At 38.9% G+C, this 16025-nt stretch overlaps 1 protein-coding gene across 1 annotated transcript in view; it reads left to right on the plus strand.

Moving 5' to 3' along the window:
• Positions 1–6040, plus strand: part of PLPPR5 (phospholipid phosphatase related 5) — a 205873-nt gene extending 199833 nt beyond the window's left edge. Inside the window, exon 19 of the mRNA XM_086752913.1 lies at positions 3837–6040. Within this exon, the coding sequence (XP_086609039.1) occupies positions 3837–3869 (33 nt within the window). The 3' untranslated portion in view covers positions 3870–6040. The remainder of the gene's footprint in view (positions 1–3836) is intronic.
• Positions 6041–16025: the final 9985 nt, after the last annotated feature.

Consider the following 16025-nt stretch of genomic DNA (forward strand, 5'->3'; position numbering starts at 1 on the left):
AGATTGATAATACAGTATGCTAAAGGAGATACAATACAACATTATTTCAGACACAGAAACACATACCCAGAAAAGGCAGCTCATAAAAGACCATAAGCTGTTTTGTTTCTATGTCAAGCATTTGAATTTGCATTCATGTTCTACTCTCCTGCTTAAATCTACTTCTGAGGGATTGTACAAGAATTATTTCTGTTTGAATGCAAACTGTGATCACCACATCTAATATTCAATTAAAATAATACTTAAACATAGGAAATGGAACAGTGTGACCTCCTCAAATGTACGTGTTGTAGGTGCTACAGAGTCAAGGTATTGGTAACGATCAAGAAGACCCTTTGCAACGGAACTCCCTTAAAGCACGCATCATTAGGTTCTTCTCCTGGATAGCAGGAATGGACCGTTTTGAGCATCTTCATATAAGGCAATAAACGTGTGTGCACAAGAGCACACGTGAGTGTCTGTGTGTGGAACTGAAGCAGATGCAGTGTGGCGGCAGCGTTCTGTGCAGGTCTGCAATGTTTTAAATGGGGAATTTCACTCGTACTCATTGTTTTCTCTTACTCGTCCTATAAAAGCATAAAATATACTTTGCTGACCAGAATTGTATGATCACATTATTATTATAATTGTCTGATAAATTATCATTTGCCTGAACTACTATAGTAGTATTTTTTTATTTCTTTTAACAAACTCCTCTTGTGAAGGACTACAATCTTTCTACGAAAAATCTTTTTTAGGATTATGACTATCTCTGAGTATTTCTAGCTGTATTAATGAGAGCAGAACAAAAAAAATCAGATAAAAATGTTTAATATATATAAAATGAAAACTGGAAACCATAAAAAAATTGTCACAGATATTTTTTCAATGCTTTAACATTATAGAATAATTTATAAACAGAAATTAATTAAAATTTTAACGGAAGATATACAGGTATGAATCATTTCCCCTTAGAAACCTGCACTCAAGTACCATTTTTATGGTACTGGTGTGAGAGCACGGTTATGAAGCATGCTTTGTTGATGTGGTGTTGACACCAAGCTGATACCGTCAATTCAGAATGAAAAATACAAAAGCTGATGTGCCTATCTCTGAAACTGCTGCTGTTGAACAGACCCTCAGCCCATTCTAATTCATTTGAGTACTGTAGAGGAAATAATTTCCCATGGAGTTGGAGAAGCTGAGGTCTTGTGCATGGTTTTTTGCTTGTCTGTTGCATCTGTGTGAATCTGTTTGCTGACAGTAGTTAGTATCTCACACTGAACTTTGTCACAGTAAATCTAAGCAGAAGTAAAAGAGCACAGTAAGAGAGTTGAAATGCAATTAGTCAAGAGGAATGCTGCTTTTTGGGTTTGGTGTGTTTTTGTTTTGTTTTTATAAAGAGTCTCAGCAAGGCTTATTTGTAGTTTTGCCTGACATGATAACATATGAAAAAGCATTAATACCCAGACAGTTGCATGAATCTGTATCAGTGATTCTCGCCATCAGCAAGTGATTAATTTTGACCTAGTTATACATCACCCTGCTGAGTCCACTGGAAATGAATGGACAGTTTTCACCAGGGTCCAAATCAATAGCTCCATGATGGGTAACGTAGCTTTCTCTCAGAGGGTTTATCGAGGGGGGGGGATTTTCTTCTGTATTATTACATCCCATGCTCTGCATGTTCTTCCAGGGATGGTGACCTGCTCATTTTGGAAGTATAGCTGACAGGAGCATGAACCACATTCTCCTTTCCTAAGTAGTAGTTACCCAGTCCTGAATTAATCCCACATGAAAGAGCATTTGGTTCTCTGCATCACAGACAAATGTGTTGCTTAGAGAGGGGGATAGCACGTAGCAGGATTTGAAAGAATTGATTAGAATAAAAAACAAGGATTTTTTTTTTCCTCTAATTCCTCATTTTTAAACCATCTTACACATCAACAAAATGAATAATCTTAGACTGATGCTAATTTAAGTTGATAGGATAATTTTCAGGTCTAAATAAAGAAAAATAAAGCAAATACAGTGAAGAAAATGTCATAATAGCCTCACAATAACTCTAGAGTAATTGAGGTTGCCCAGTGTATTGTATTTCCTGTACTGAAAGCAGAAGATGGCCAGCCAACTAAAATACTTTGAAATATTAATGTTTTGTTTTCTAATAATGAAATCTAATTTTGCTTTTCTTCTGCAGAATAAAAATCTGAAAACAATGACATTTTTTAATACTGTTTACTGAAAACATTTTCACAGAAGGTTGCACACTGCTTCTTTTTTTCCTAATGCTTTTTAAAAAATCTGTTGGCTGTAGTTTAATCATTGTTATTTATTTAAAATATATTAATTCTATTTTGGGGAAGAATATATGTAGAAGCTTACTATTTGGTGGTGTTCTTTTATGAAAGCTGTCATAAAATACAGCGAGAACATTGCTTGAGCTAAAATACATTTAGGGGAGGCAGAAGAAAGCTCCTCCTCCTGGACACAGTACAGTTATGACACAGTAGAGAGGGAGCAAAGCTGCCAGCCTTGTTTGGAGAGGTGCGAATAAAAGGCAGCTCTCCTGTGCTCCCTCTCAGGGTACTTCTAAATTCCTTTCTGTAATGTGAAAATCAAAGATACCTGCCTTCCTCCCCCCGCACAGACTGATAAGACAAATATCCAGACAGTTTAAGGAAGAACTGAGAAATACAAACTTCTGTGGTGGTCACTGTTTCTCTCCAGCATTTCCTGTGGTGTGTGATAAGGGATTTTCTGAAGGACTTAGAACAACTTCCCTTAAGAAAAAAAAAAAAAAGGAGATCCATCCCACTCTCAATGAGTTGTCTACATCCCCCCTCCTCTTCAGCTTCCACCTCCTCTCTTCTGAATTTGGTCTGCTCCAGGAACGGTGGTGATGAGAAAAATCTGCAGTACTTTGCGTGGTATTATTTCCCTCTGGGTGTTTTTGTGCTGGGGAACAAACATGTGGCTTAACATCAAGATTCTCTTTATTAATTTTACACATTGCATGTTTTACAAAAATTGATGGCAGTCAAGGGTACTGTGTGCCTAAAGGGAACACGTTGTTCCTTTGGATCCTGCAAATCACTGTGCAGTTGAGTCTTCACCTACCAGATGTTTGCAAGGGTACTTGCTTAGGTTAGAGCATAAAAAAAATTGCAAAGCTCTTTGGGATGCTACAGTTTTACTGTGTAGAGTCAGACATAGTATATTCACATTCTGATACACATCTCTGCATTCGTAAGAATCGTCCTGTTGAAGGAAAGAGGAGAATAACACTGCAAATGAAGAGGATACTGTAGTGATTCTGAGAAAGAAATTTTGAATGTTAGTTCTCAGCTGCTGAATGCAATTTTGTTGTAGCATTTTGCTATTTGATTCTGTGCTATCAAGCTCATGGGGAGCAATTAATCTTTAAAAAATGCAACATTAAAATTGTATTAACATTGAAATAGAATATTATAATCTGTCAGAAACTGTCATTTTAATTACTAGGAATTGTGCTTTAAATTATGAATAAAGTAGCAATAAAAGTACTGTTAACTCAATTATTCACATTGTTCCTTAATTTTAAAACCCCATCTAAAACTAAAATGTTGTAGAACTGTTGCACCTAATTACTTTGTTCAGCATACTTACGTATCCAGTCTTTCAGTGGTTACCAAAGAATTGCTATGGGAGTGAGCAAGAGCACTGCAGTGAAAACTAGTTTTTACATCGCCCTGCAGTAGTCTCCAAGCATAAGGCTGTCCCTAAAGCACAAGGGACACAAATTTTCACAATGGCGACTGATGTCTATCTGTATGATTTCTGGGTTTTTATCTGTTTGTTTTTCCTTTAACTCGTAGAACCACATCACGGCCTTTGCAGAAGTCACATGATGTTGATGCTGATGTATACTCACTCCATTGGACTTCATCTCTTTTCACAGCCCACACACGATAATTGCAGTGTATCAAAAATAATGAATTTTTAGAAGTCCTATTTCTGACTTGATTTTTACATCATTAAAATGATGCCAACATTTTGAAGAATTCTTAAATATTAGAACGTCACTTTACTTTCTAGCAAAAATATTAACTGTTTACTTGTTGATGTAACGAGACAAACTGAGCACTAATTACATTTATCTGACAATACCTTCTATTTTGGCTTCTCATTGTTTTTAATAGTTCATGTACCTATTCCAACAGTACTTCATATTTTGATTTGACTTTGATTTTTTAAATCTACATTTTAAATTCAGCATGAACTTGTTTCCATTTGAGGCGATTTCAGTGTATAAAAACTAGGCAAATAGTACGTTCTGTATGAAAATGCTGTTTGCACATTGTATTACGCTGTATTCCATGTAAGATATCATTCAAACAGTATGTTATATGTAAGACTGGTGCTTCTGCTTTTGAAGAGAAAAAAATGCCAATTTTTACTGTAATAAGTATTGTATCATAATTAAAAGTTTATTTATTTGGATATTTTCCTGACATAATTGTAGTTGAATTGTTGTTTTGTAGTTCTTGAATGTCTTGGATGATATATATGTATCTAGGTTAAAAGAAATGGAAATAATATAGAAAGCTTGATCATTGATATATTCTTTGTTGCTAATGATATCCCATGAAAGGCTAAGGGCTCCATTCTTAGCTCAGCATATCTGATGGGAAGCTGTGCTATTCATAAATTGTTTAAACAAATTATTCAAGGAAGCCTGCATCTTCTCATATTTGCTGTACACCCTGATATTATGCTGGGAAGATGGGTGCTAAGATAAGAAGAGGGTCACTGGCTGAGTGAGAAAAGTGCATACGAGTTTCTACTCTCCATTTTCACATTGCAGCACTCATGGAAAAAAAACAAAATGGCTTCATTCATTTTCTTCAGCCGAAGTGACCAGGAAAGGCAGACTTTCGCTCTACAAACCCTTCTATCTCTGTTTGTATTTCAAGGCTATGTTCTTGCAAAAAAAATCCTCTATCAGTCTGTGCAGTGTTGATGAATTTATTTTTCTTCAACATCAGGCAATGTTTTCATATCTCTGTTATTGCTGTGAATAATCAAATCGAGCCTCCCCTTCAAAAGGCAGCTTCCCTGACTATTTGTAATGGAGTTGTCTATAAAAGTTGAGTGCCAAGTAGATCTGAATATTGTAGATGTTTAAGATGCTCTTAACATCTCCTGTAAAGTTTTCCTGTGGCAACAGCTGATACTACCCTAGCACTGTAGACATATTGAGAGTAATAATGTTCAGTGCGTGCTGTTGAACATTCTAGGCCTTAAAGTTTCCATAATTCAGTGTATTTCCTGTGTATTAATCATTGTTAGAAGATGTTTGAAACATAAGGCTGTAGAATCAGAAAATCTATGATGAATTTGAAGGCATTCCTACATAGTCAACCAGGTAACACCCGCTTTTTACTTATTATTTTAACCTCTACTTTCACTAAAGTAAAACTACCTAAATAGTGCTTGGCAAACAGGGCAAGGCCAAGTCATCTTTGAGTGCAATAGAGTGTATCTCACAAAGTCGTCGTGCTAAGCTGAGAATTAGAGAGTAAAGAAATATGTCAGTGGGGAAAAAAGTCCTAGAATAGAGCCTTTAGCTACAACAATGTTACTTAGGTGATTGAAAATCCACCTTTATTAGACTATCAGCTGTGTTTACAAAATTGTAGTAGGTTCAAAGTTTGTATCACCATGTTAGGCACACTTACCCTTTTTTTAGTCTAGCTATTTAGGGTCCAAGGTACTAATGGTTTCTCTGTGTGCAGATTGAAATGAAATCTTCACTCATTTTTGCATGGTAGCAAACCTGCATTTTTTATATCTGATTTATAAGATTACCAAGAGATTCTTTTATGTTAAAAGAGATGACTCTTTTTCAGTGTACTGTATATCATCAGCTTGTAACTAGTCTCTTTCTCTCTCAGGATCTTTCCCAGTCAAATATTTGGGTTAAATTTATCATATTATCTCTGTGAACCAGCAGTGAGAAAACAAAAAGAGAGACACTCTGCTGTATAATGTATTTTTAAATAAAATAATTTTTCATTCATATGTAGTGTATTTTTTTAAGATATCTGCTCTAGATATGTTTTGGTTGATAGTGTACATATAATGAAATGAATATTTTAACTCAACTGCTTTTGGGTGATATATTTTCACAATTAACCAGGAATCCCCACAGTTCACTGTCTTCTCTTAGAGGTGGTTCTGGTAAAACTGAAAAGCAGGAGAGGAAGAGTTGTATTGCAGAAGAGTCCATAGCCTGTTGGTGAAAAATCCAGGACATGGACCGGCCAAGCTCTAGACCCTGCTTTGATTGATTTTCAGAAAGGGCAAGAATTTACCTCTCCCACACCTGTACCTCTCTATTGCCCTGGAGCAGGGGCATTTACTCTTCCATTCTGGTTTGCCAAAACAAATGTAAGTTCGCATTTTCTGACTAAAATGGCTTTTTGGTTGTTGCTTTTTAAAAAATACCAGTGAGGATCCCATGACAAACAGGCATCATCCCTCATTCAGGGAATATTCTGGTGCAGAGTGGTTCCTAATAAAAACACTATTGTTGAACAATTTCAGTGGTTTTGAATGCAATTGGTTTTATGATCCTTGTGGACCTTTTCTGCATGTACTTCAATGAAACAGCTCCATTCTATTTATAAATGAGATGTTTAAGAAGCATCTCTAGTGCTATATGCTGCTGTGTTCCTAAAAATGGAATTTATAAGGCATATGGGGACACCAGCTGGGCTCATATCTGTACCATTTTAGATTCCCTTATATGTATTCTGCTGTTTGTTCGTGATCATGAGCTGCATAAGACATACGGCGATAGCATCTGGGCTCACATCTCTTCAGCTTTTAAAAGTGTTCATTTTAACAATATGTATTAAAAGAGGATAATCTTGGTATTTTTCAGCTGCAATTTTCTTTGCTGTTTGCTGTTGCCTTCTAATTTTGTTGCTATCCAAGATCACAGTGAGTGTGACAGTCCATTTGCACATTATGTTAGCAGGGAGCTTTTTATACTCTTCTGAAGTCTAATTTTGGTATTTCTGAGGCTTGCCATGCAGAAAGCAGAGTGCACTACATTTTAGGAACAGATAAATTGATCAAATACATCCCTGGCCATCTGCAGAGCCTTGGCCTTGGGGACACTAAGGAGCATTTCCAGATGGAAGGGCGAGCAGACCTCCAGACCCCTCAGCCCTACAGCACCTCCCTGCAAGCACACCAAGAGTGTTTTCACCAGGCTCTGCCTCTGACCGCTGACTCAACCCCAACACACCAGTCTTCGCTGCTGTACACCAGCACTTTTCATCTCCCCTCAACTACCTTTGAGAAACTGGACAGTTCAGGCAAGATACCACGCCCTCACCCCGAAGTGTACTACAAGTGTGACTGCAGCTGGGGCCAGTGGTTGCCTGATTCTGACTTGGACAACTGGAAAGCCAAATGAATGGGGACCTATATGGCTTCAGCTCTTGGCCTTCTCCTCCACTTTCTAGGCTTTCTGGCTTTCAGGAACTTCCACAAAGGAAAGTAAAGGAAAACTTCACAGTCTCCCTTCCCACTCAAACCTCCGCTGTAGGGTTGTGCCAACTTCACTCTTGCTATTGGCCACCAGGGACTTTCCACTAAAACACAGTGTTGCCTTTTTGTTATCCTCTCCTGTGTGAGGAAGGCTGAAAAAGCTCCTTAGGTTTTCCAGGCTTGACCTCATGTTCTATGAAGAAGAAACTGAGAACACCCCAAAAATACTCCTGTCAGGGTGGGAATTGGAAGCCTTAGTGTGACTGTGTGATAAACCTGGTTGTTTCCTCAGCATTCACTGAGTTGCCATGCTAAGGTACGACTCTTAATAGGTTTGCTTTTGATACTAAGTTGCCTATGTTTACCGCTTCATGAAGCCCCAGTCCGCTTCCAACACAGAGGATTAAGTACTTGGTTCCCTGCTCAATACTGGAGCTTTTTCTCTCTCTGCAGAGAATCCTAGGAAGTGCAGTTTATCCTGCATGAAACCTGTCCCCAGAGTCTGATGAACACTATCCCAGACAAGTTGGTGGTAAGATAGCTGTCATTGAGGCTAGCTTCAAAGATACTTAGCTCCCGCTTGCCTAAAAGGATACTGTGATCCAGGCATGTTTGATGATCACTCTAGCTGGAAGCAATATAACTGCCTAGTGCCCAGACTCCAACGACTTTTTTTCTGAAGATGATGGTGACATCCAGTTCTCTGCCTGTCATATCCTTGAACTCAATTTCTTCCATTCCAGTTGCCAGATCTTGATACTACATTCTGCTGTGAAATGTGATATTCATGAGACATAAGGGGAGAGCAGTTGTGTGGATTAGGAGACCGTTGTAGATACCATTACCTGTCTTCTGCTCTTGGTCTGTTATCACTAGCTGTGTAAAACATTTGTAAGTCAGTTTATCTAATTGAATTAGGACAATTTAATTCTGATTAAAAGTATACACCCCAAGGTTTTATATGATTCTAACTAATCCACAGCAGATCTCTAGCTAATTCAGATAAACTGTCCTGAATTGTCCCCTGTGTGGACAATTCCTAAGCCTTTTTTTTCCCCAGAGGAGCTCTACTGTTGTAATATCTTCCCCTGGTGACCACAGCCAGAACAGCGTGCGGCAGCCAGTTTCCTGAAGTGATCACGTCAGCAGAATAATAATCTCTAAATGAAGCAGCTGCTAATGGCTTCATTAGTGGACTGGGTGCAGAGGAGTGCTCTTGTGCTCTGCAAGTGATCAAGAATGGGCACGATGGTAATCTTCAACTGTGAAATTACTGAATCCATCCTCGAAGATGGGGGCTTCAGTGGAAGCCCCAGTAAAGAGTTTTAGTCCCTAAAACCAAATTCTTTGCACTAGTATTCTCATCTGACAACATTCAGTTCTAAATAAATAAATAAAAATAAGAAACCAACCCCTTTTTCTGACAAATCTTTCCCTAAATAAAAATGTTATATCTAAATACATGCTCTCTCCAACTTCAGGGAACGTCTAGCCCTGCTGGCAATCTTTAATGTGGTTCTGAATGTGAGATCCTTGAGTTGTGAATTCCTAGGATTGCTCTGAAGTAGGCAAATAACCCTAAAAAAAAGAGAATAAACATGTCTACAACTGCAAAAGGAAAACTAGAGAGCTACAAAATGAGAAGAGGATGAATTTCAGAAGCAGGGAAAGTGCCTTCTTGCACTCCGTAGCAAATGTGCCAATTTGAAGTAGGTTTGCTATATTTTTCTAACTTAAAATATCAATACTTTAGTGGATGGCATTTCTACATTTTTTAAATACTGCAGTAGAAGAGAATGGCTGCTCTTAGTCTGCTGTTTCTGCTAAGAAATCATCTGCTGTTTCATCCTCTTTTGCTACTGTTGCTTAAGGAAGCTGCTAGTGTTCCTTCCTTAGCAACCTCTATTTATACAGTAGCAACTGACAGCTTAAATATATTCTATTCAAATATTCTAAAAATAAGTCTGATGTGATAAGAATTAAGTACTTATTTAGGAAAACAAAAAGAAAAGCCCCTTTGGCTCCTGTTGAAGACAGAAGACTTGAAGCTAATCCTGCTAGGAAACATCAGGAATAAAACAAGACCCTTGCCTTTTAGCAATATTTGCGTTGTTGTCAAAATAAGGTGATAGACCTTTTCTGAGATTAATACTTGGTTTTTTTCCTGAGCAATTGAAGAAAACATTATAAGGATGTAGTCTTGGAGCATATAGTCTTCCAGAGAGAAACAGAGAATGTCCTTCTCTTTCTGTTCTATTTATTCTATGGAGTCCTGCTCAAAGACAGTGAACACCAGTGCAGAAGAGGGGGAACAGAAAGGCCAAACAAACCCTACATTGTCAATGGAGGGTGGGAGGTTTCCCACACTGAGTCTGTTTGGGAAAGAAACCAAGTGAGTAGGGACTTGATGTCAGCTGATTATGTGACGGATTTCTGTCATCCTGGGTCTCCTATGGGAATGTTGCCTGCTTGTAATGGATATATTTCAGTCAATTGTCATTTTGCTTAAAAGAACAGATAATCATGAGATGCTTCATCTTCAGTTCTTTGGTGGATTAAGAGAAGTCGGTACTCCCGTGGCATTGGACACTATGCTGCTGCTTTTTCTTTACTGCCTGATGATCTGCCTTCCCTGCATATTTAAGGTAAAAAAAATTTGGATGAATAAAATGGAATTTTTCTTCAGGAATCTGGTGATTTGCATGTAGAGGTTAAGAAAATCTCTCTCATGGATGTAGTTTCTTTTGAAAACTGGGATGATTGTATACTCACTTCTGCCTGGATACTGCTATAAACCTGAAACTAAAAGCTTCTCATAGGGGAAGGGTCACCTCTACAGGCTCAATGGAAGAGCCAACTTCTACAAGTCCTGAGCACTGCAGCGGGAAATACCACAAGGTTTTGGTTACATACCAGGCTCTTTATGACCTGTTTGATCTCAAGTGTGCGATTTGATTTCCAAACATGCCACTCACTTCACTGTGGTTGTGATTTTGGTTGGAAAGAAGATTGCTGAGAAACATACATGTCAACACAAAAGAGAATAGTACTAAAACATTCCACTGGCCTTTAGTATACCTGCTCCTTTTGTTACATGGTTCTGTGCTCTGTCTTCACTTTTTCACTCAGCTTCTGGCACTTGTCTTTTTCATTAGATGTTACATATTGCTATGTCACATTGTGTAATAACCAGCATTTGTAAATGGACTTAGGCCTTTGCCAACATAAAATGGATTTTTCAGGTACAGATATGAATATGAAAGTAGAAAAATGTGAGGTACCTATTATTTTAATGGCAGTAGAGCAACAGCAGAAAATGAGATTGTTTCAGAAAAAATGGAGGGGTAAGGAAAACTTGATAATAAACTTGAGTGAGATAATCTAAGCTAAAAGTTTAAATCTGAATACAAGTGGAATATGTCATAGAATCACAGAGTAGTTTGGGTTAGAAGGAACCTTTAAAGGTCACCTAGTCCAACCTGCCTGCAAGGAGCAGGGACATCTCCAACCAGATCAGGTTGCTCAGAGCCTCATCCGACCTGGCCTGGAACGTTTCCAGGGATGGGGTATCCAACATCTCTCTGGGTAACCTGTGCCAATGTTCCACCACCCTTATTGTAAAAAAATATTCTTTCTTATATCCAGTCTGAATCTACCTCCTTCTATTTTAAAACCATTACCCCTTGTCCTGTCACAACAGGCCCTGCTAAAGAGTTTCTCCCGATCTTTCTCACGAGCCCCGTTTAGCTACTGGAAGGCCTCTATAAGGTCTCCCTGGAGCCTTCTTTTCTCCAGGCTGAACTCTCTAAGCCTGTCCTCATAAGAGAGGTGCTCCAGCCCTCTTACCGTCTTCATGGCCTCCTTTGGACTCGTTCCAACAAGTCCATGCCCTTCTTACGCTGGGGACTCCAGATATAACATGCAATGACTTTATAGACAGTGGATGAGAATTTCCTGTAAAGCTGGTAAAGCAAACAGATCATACTAGGTTAATACATGACACTGCAGATCCTACAGATAGTGCTCTGACAGTCATGTTTACAGGCACAAATATGGCCTGAATTTGTGATAAGTCACAAATTAACGGGAAAACAAAGATGTGCAGGACTATGCCTTCTGCAATATAGCAGGAAAGAAAACTGGTCAAGAAAGGACTAGACTGCTCTTGTCTATTCTAGTTCCTGTAGCTCCAGGTGGGAGTCAGGGGACTTGTTCCACATTTAAATAAAAGCCTTAGCCGGGGATGGGAGGGGTGGTTTTGTATCTTTTTATCATTTACAAATCAGACCATATGTTTGTTAATTCTTTCAACTACATGTGGTATTTGGGAGCAGCACTCCAGATAATGACAAATGGCCTTTACAAAGCAAGCTTCTTGTGTGGAGCTACTCAAAGAAAATTGACAAAGATGTGCAGGAGACAAAAGGAAAATCTCAATCATGATCACTCACCTTCAGCCATTTTGTGTCCTCCTGCTTTGAGAGGTCCCCTTTCTGATACTCATACCTCACGCTGTTCAGGCCGGTTCACCCGATGTGAATCCAGTTCCTCCTCTCCTGTGGATCTATCCTGTGCTCTCTCCTCTGCTCCAGCCTGCACTCACAGACCATTAGCAAGGCTTCTAACACAGCTTTTGCATTACCTGTGAGGAGGGGACAGGAGAGCTGCAGCTTCCCCCGTCACTGTTGTTCTGCAGCTAGATACATAGCCGTGCTCCCTCCTACTGGGACGAAAGGATACCAAATGTCTTAGGACAGCATACTGTGGGAAACCAGGCCATGGTCTTAGCTGCTGCTGAGTATGTGTACGTTTGTATTGTTATGTTGGTATCGTTCTTCCTGACAGACCTAGTTGTGACAAGAGGCTGCAAGCTCATGTAAATCAGTGGTTAGCCCTAGAACAGGGAAAGGCTCTTCACCTGCCAGATGGAGACTGGAATTATCATGTGAATTCATCAGCTGTGTCTCCCTGAAGCTTTAAGACATCCTGGCATAGCTCTTTTCCAGGACAGTGTGTTATCAGAATAAGCTTTCAGTGTGTCATTTCTTATTCCTCGAGTATGAGATAGATGTGATTTCCATTCATTCTGTGTAACAGATGCCGTATCTTTTTCCTATGCGAGTTTCTTATTCTTGATTACTTTTTGAACTTATTCACTCTTCCATATTGATCTTTTATTGCTCTTATTACCAGATGGCATAAAGAGTTTTGCAGCATACATTAATCTAGCTTTAAAAATTTTCCATTTCCCTTTGGTTCCATTCCTTTCTGCTGAGATTTACACTTGAGCTGTGTTTAAGCAGGTCATCTTCCTCATTGTTTGGTGTTAGTTTGCAGCTTAGCATTTGGCTTAGAATATATCAGAGACAAATAGATGACTTGCCTTGCACTTTTCAACACGTAGGCTCCCTTCTCCCTGTGGCAGTGGTGGAGCTATGACATTCTGCCATTTTGTGCGTTACTGGATGTGAGTGCTAGTTTCAGTTGAGAGATACACACAAGGAGAAAAGTGAGACCAGTGGCTCTCCTGGCACAGTCACTTGTGAGACTGAGGAAGCTCTGTCACAGGCAGGTGTGGTCCTTTTGGAGCCCTGTACTTGTGTTCAGTGCTATTGCCACAATAAGACCTCTGTTTTGCTGTTTTGCCCATACACTTCTGTTTCTGTATCAGCAGGGTCAAAGTGGATTAAGTAATGCCAGAAAAGTACAGGCTCCTTGATGGTTTTTCATTGTCTGTTGTCTGCCTCTTCATGCCAGAATGCAACATGCTGATATGTTGGTGCAAGTATCGCCTCATCTGTTTTCACACCCATTCTTCAGATATGACTGACCATGTTTTTACCAAGGAAGAAACACAATGTTAATTCTCTTTTCTCATCTTTTCCTCCATCTTACTCCAGTGGCTCTCCCACTACTGTTAGTCCCTTTGACTTTGGTTCTATTTTAACAAAGATCAATATGCAACAGAAGTAGCCCTGTTTATGACTGTATTTGCCTTCTTACTACATACCTAGCTGCAAGTGTGACGTGATTTCTACCTATTAGACCGTAGATTCTTTGTACTATGAATTGTCTGTATCTGTGTCTGCAAGGCACCTCGTCAAATGGAGCTTTCATCCCAAATGGGACCTTTAAATGTAATCTGTAATCTATAGCCACTTTTGTCTTTCTAGGAGACATTTGAGATCCTACTGCTGAGCTCAGTATCTGCAGACCTGGAACAGTGGACACAACACTGAGATGCTCCAGCCAGCCTGTGAACATGAAAGAACAGGCCAGGATATATGAGCATGTTTTATGCTGCTGAACTGTACTGCTGATTATTTAAAATTTAGATTTCTGTGAAAGGAGGAAGACATTAAAACAAAAAAAAAAAAGGAGAGAGAAAGAAATTTAGCTAAATATTTCAGGAGATATTAAGATTCTGAAGGGCAAAAGTTGTTTACTGAAGTAATTAGGCATGTCAGATGAAAAATTACAAAAAAAAAAGTCCACCAAAAAGGGAGTTTTCCAAGTATTTTATTGAAGAAACTATGTAAACATAAAGCAATGCAAATAGATTTCTGGCTTTTTTTCTGAGACTAAGCCTTTTACTGTGCCATCCCATGCAGGAAATTGCAGTTTATGGTCAGTGTACAAAAGTATAAATTGACTATATTTACTGACTGTATTTATGTAACAGGGGTTTGTTTTCTGACCTGCTGTTCCCTGAATGGAGTTCATCATGATCACTGTGTGCAATCAAGTGGAGTTTTGCTGAATATGGGTGTGCAGCTAGGACTTCTGATATCAGCTAGATAAAAAGCAGCTTAGGAGCTGGAGGTGATGGCTTCTGAATCCATCATTGACTGATTCCCTTATCACACACCCATGCTCTTACAAAGAGGGATTATAACCAAATCAATCAATTTTTGGCCTTAGCAGTAGAAACTGCCACTGTTGGTAATAGCATTACACTTTCTAATTACAGCAGTTGAGAGGCTTCTAGATAGATGAACAGGCAATTTAGATGCAGTTTGACTCTAGGTTATCAGAGTTGTGATGTTTCTCACTGCTCATTTATTTCTGGAGAGGTCTAGGAGAAGGATTTGTCAGGCAGAGGCTGAGGAGATATTAGGAAAATAGTTCTACAGCTGTGTGAGTGCTAACTCAACATTTTGAGTAACGACATAGGGCTGCATTTCTCAGATAAGGTACTCTGCCTTACAAGACTCTGTAGCTATGAGAAGACGCTATAGGAGGATTCACACTTATCATCTCTTAAAGCAATTGGTCATTGTATCTAAAAGCAAAATCATGGTAAGAGACCTTTTTTTCGTCCTAGTATAGTCACCTGCTCCCTGCTGCACCTGCCCAGCCCGCAGATGCATTTGGGAGTCTCCAGAGAAGTGAAAGTTTGGTTTGAAGGAACTGAGGGGTTTCATTTTTTTTTTCTCTGTAATAGTTGTGGTGTGCATCTTTTAATAGCACTTCAGAATTAGCCTAAGGAACCGAAGCTTGAGGAGTGGAAGTGCAAGATCCTGCTAACAGAAGACCTTGGCTTGAGCTGGCAGATAAGTAAACCCTTGAGAATTAGTGGGAGACAGTAAAAATTACTGGAGACACATTGAATTGTCTTGAAACTTTTAAAAATGATGCATTTCTCTTTTCTGTTGATTTATGAGATACTCCTGCGGCAAAGACTAAACATAAAGGAAACACTTAAAGCTCTATTTCCTCAAAACAAAAATACCATTTAATAGTTGTTTTATTTTCCTGCATTCTTATTTCTTTCACCTGACACAATCCTAAAACAGTTGAAAAAACCCTCAAATATATACTTGCTTATAAGATGCTTAAACAGATTTATAAAATTGCAGGTGATTTTGGCTTCCTGGATGTTGACCAATGTGGTCACTCAAGTAATTAGAACACATTTCAGTTTGACTAGCTTTTTGGATACACCAAGCCAATTTTTTTCTTTCTCATTAGTTTTGATAGAAAAGGGCCTGGTCCCTTGGCTGATCTTCCCTGACTCTAATTAAAAACTACTAATTGCCCTGGGATATCCGCCCCTCAGGAAACTTGCTCTTTTCAGCAGCAAAGCAGCAGCTGTTAGAAGTGAGCATTGCTCTTGTTTCCATTTTTCTGTTCTCCTGGTCTTCGTGCCTCAGCTAGTATCAAAGAAGCAGGGCATTTGAGACAACAGCAAAAATAGGATCTGAACACATCTTTTTCATCCCTATTCTTCCAAAATAGTATTGTAAATGTCACCTTTGGTGCAGATATAAGTTTGTAGCTATGTCTTGTTTCCTTTTCTAAATGGAGTTTAGTCTCAGTTGTACTCCAAGATCTTAGCTATTTTGATGAGAAGATCTGTAGTACATTTTGTATTCTGGCTAGCCTTCAAGTATATTCTGCCTGGCTTAGTTTACTCAGTGCTGCCAACAGACTGATAGAGTTTTCGCTCTGTTCTTCAATTTGGTATAGTGTTGTTGTGCACCACTAAAACAGCCAGTCCAAGG

Source organism: Chlamydotis macqueenii, chromosome 8 (genome assembly GCF_036417535.1).
Source record: "Chlamydotis macqueenii isolate bChlMac1 chromosome 8, bChlMac1.mat, whole genome shotgun sequence".
Classification (NCBI taxonomy): domain Eukaryota; kingdom Metazoa; phylum Chordata; class Aves; order Otidiformes; family Otididae; genus Chlamydotis; species Chlamydotis macqueenii.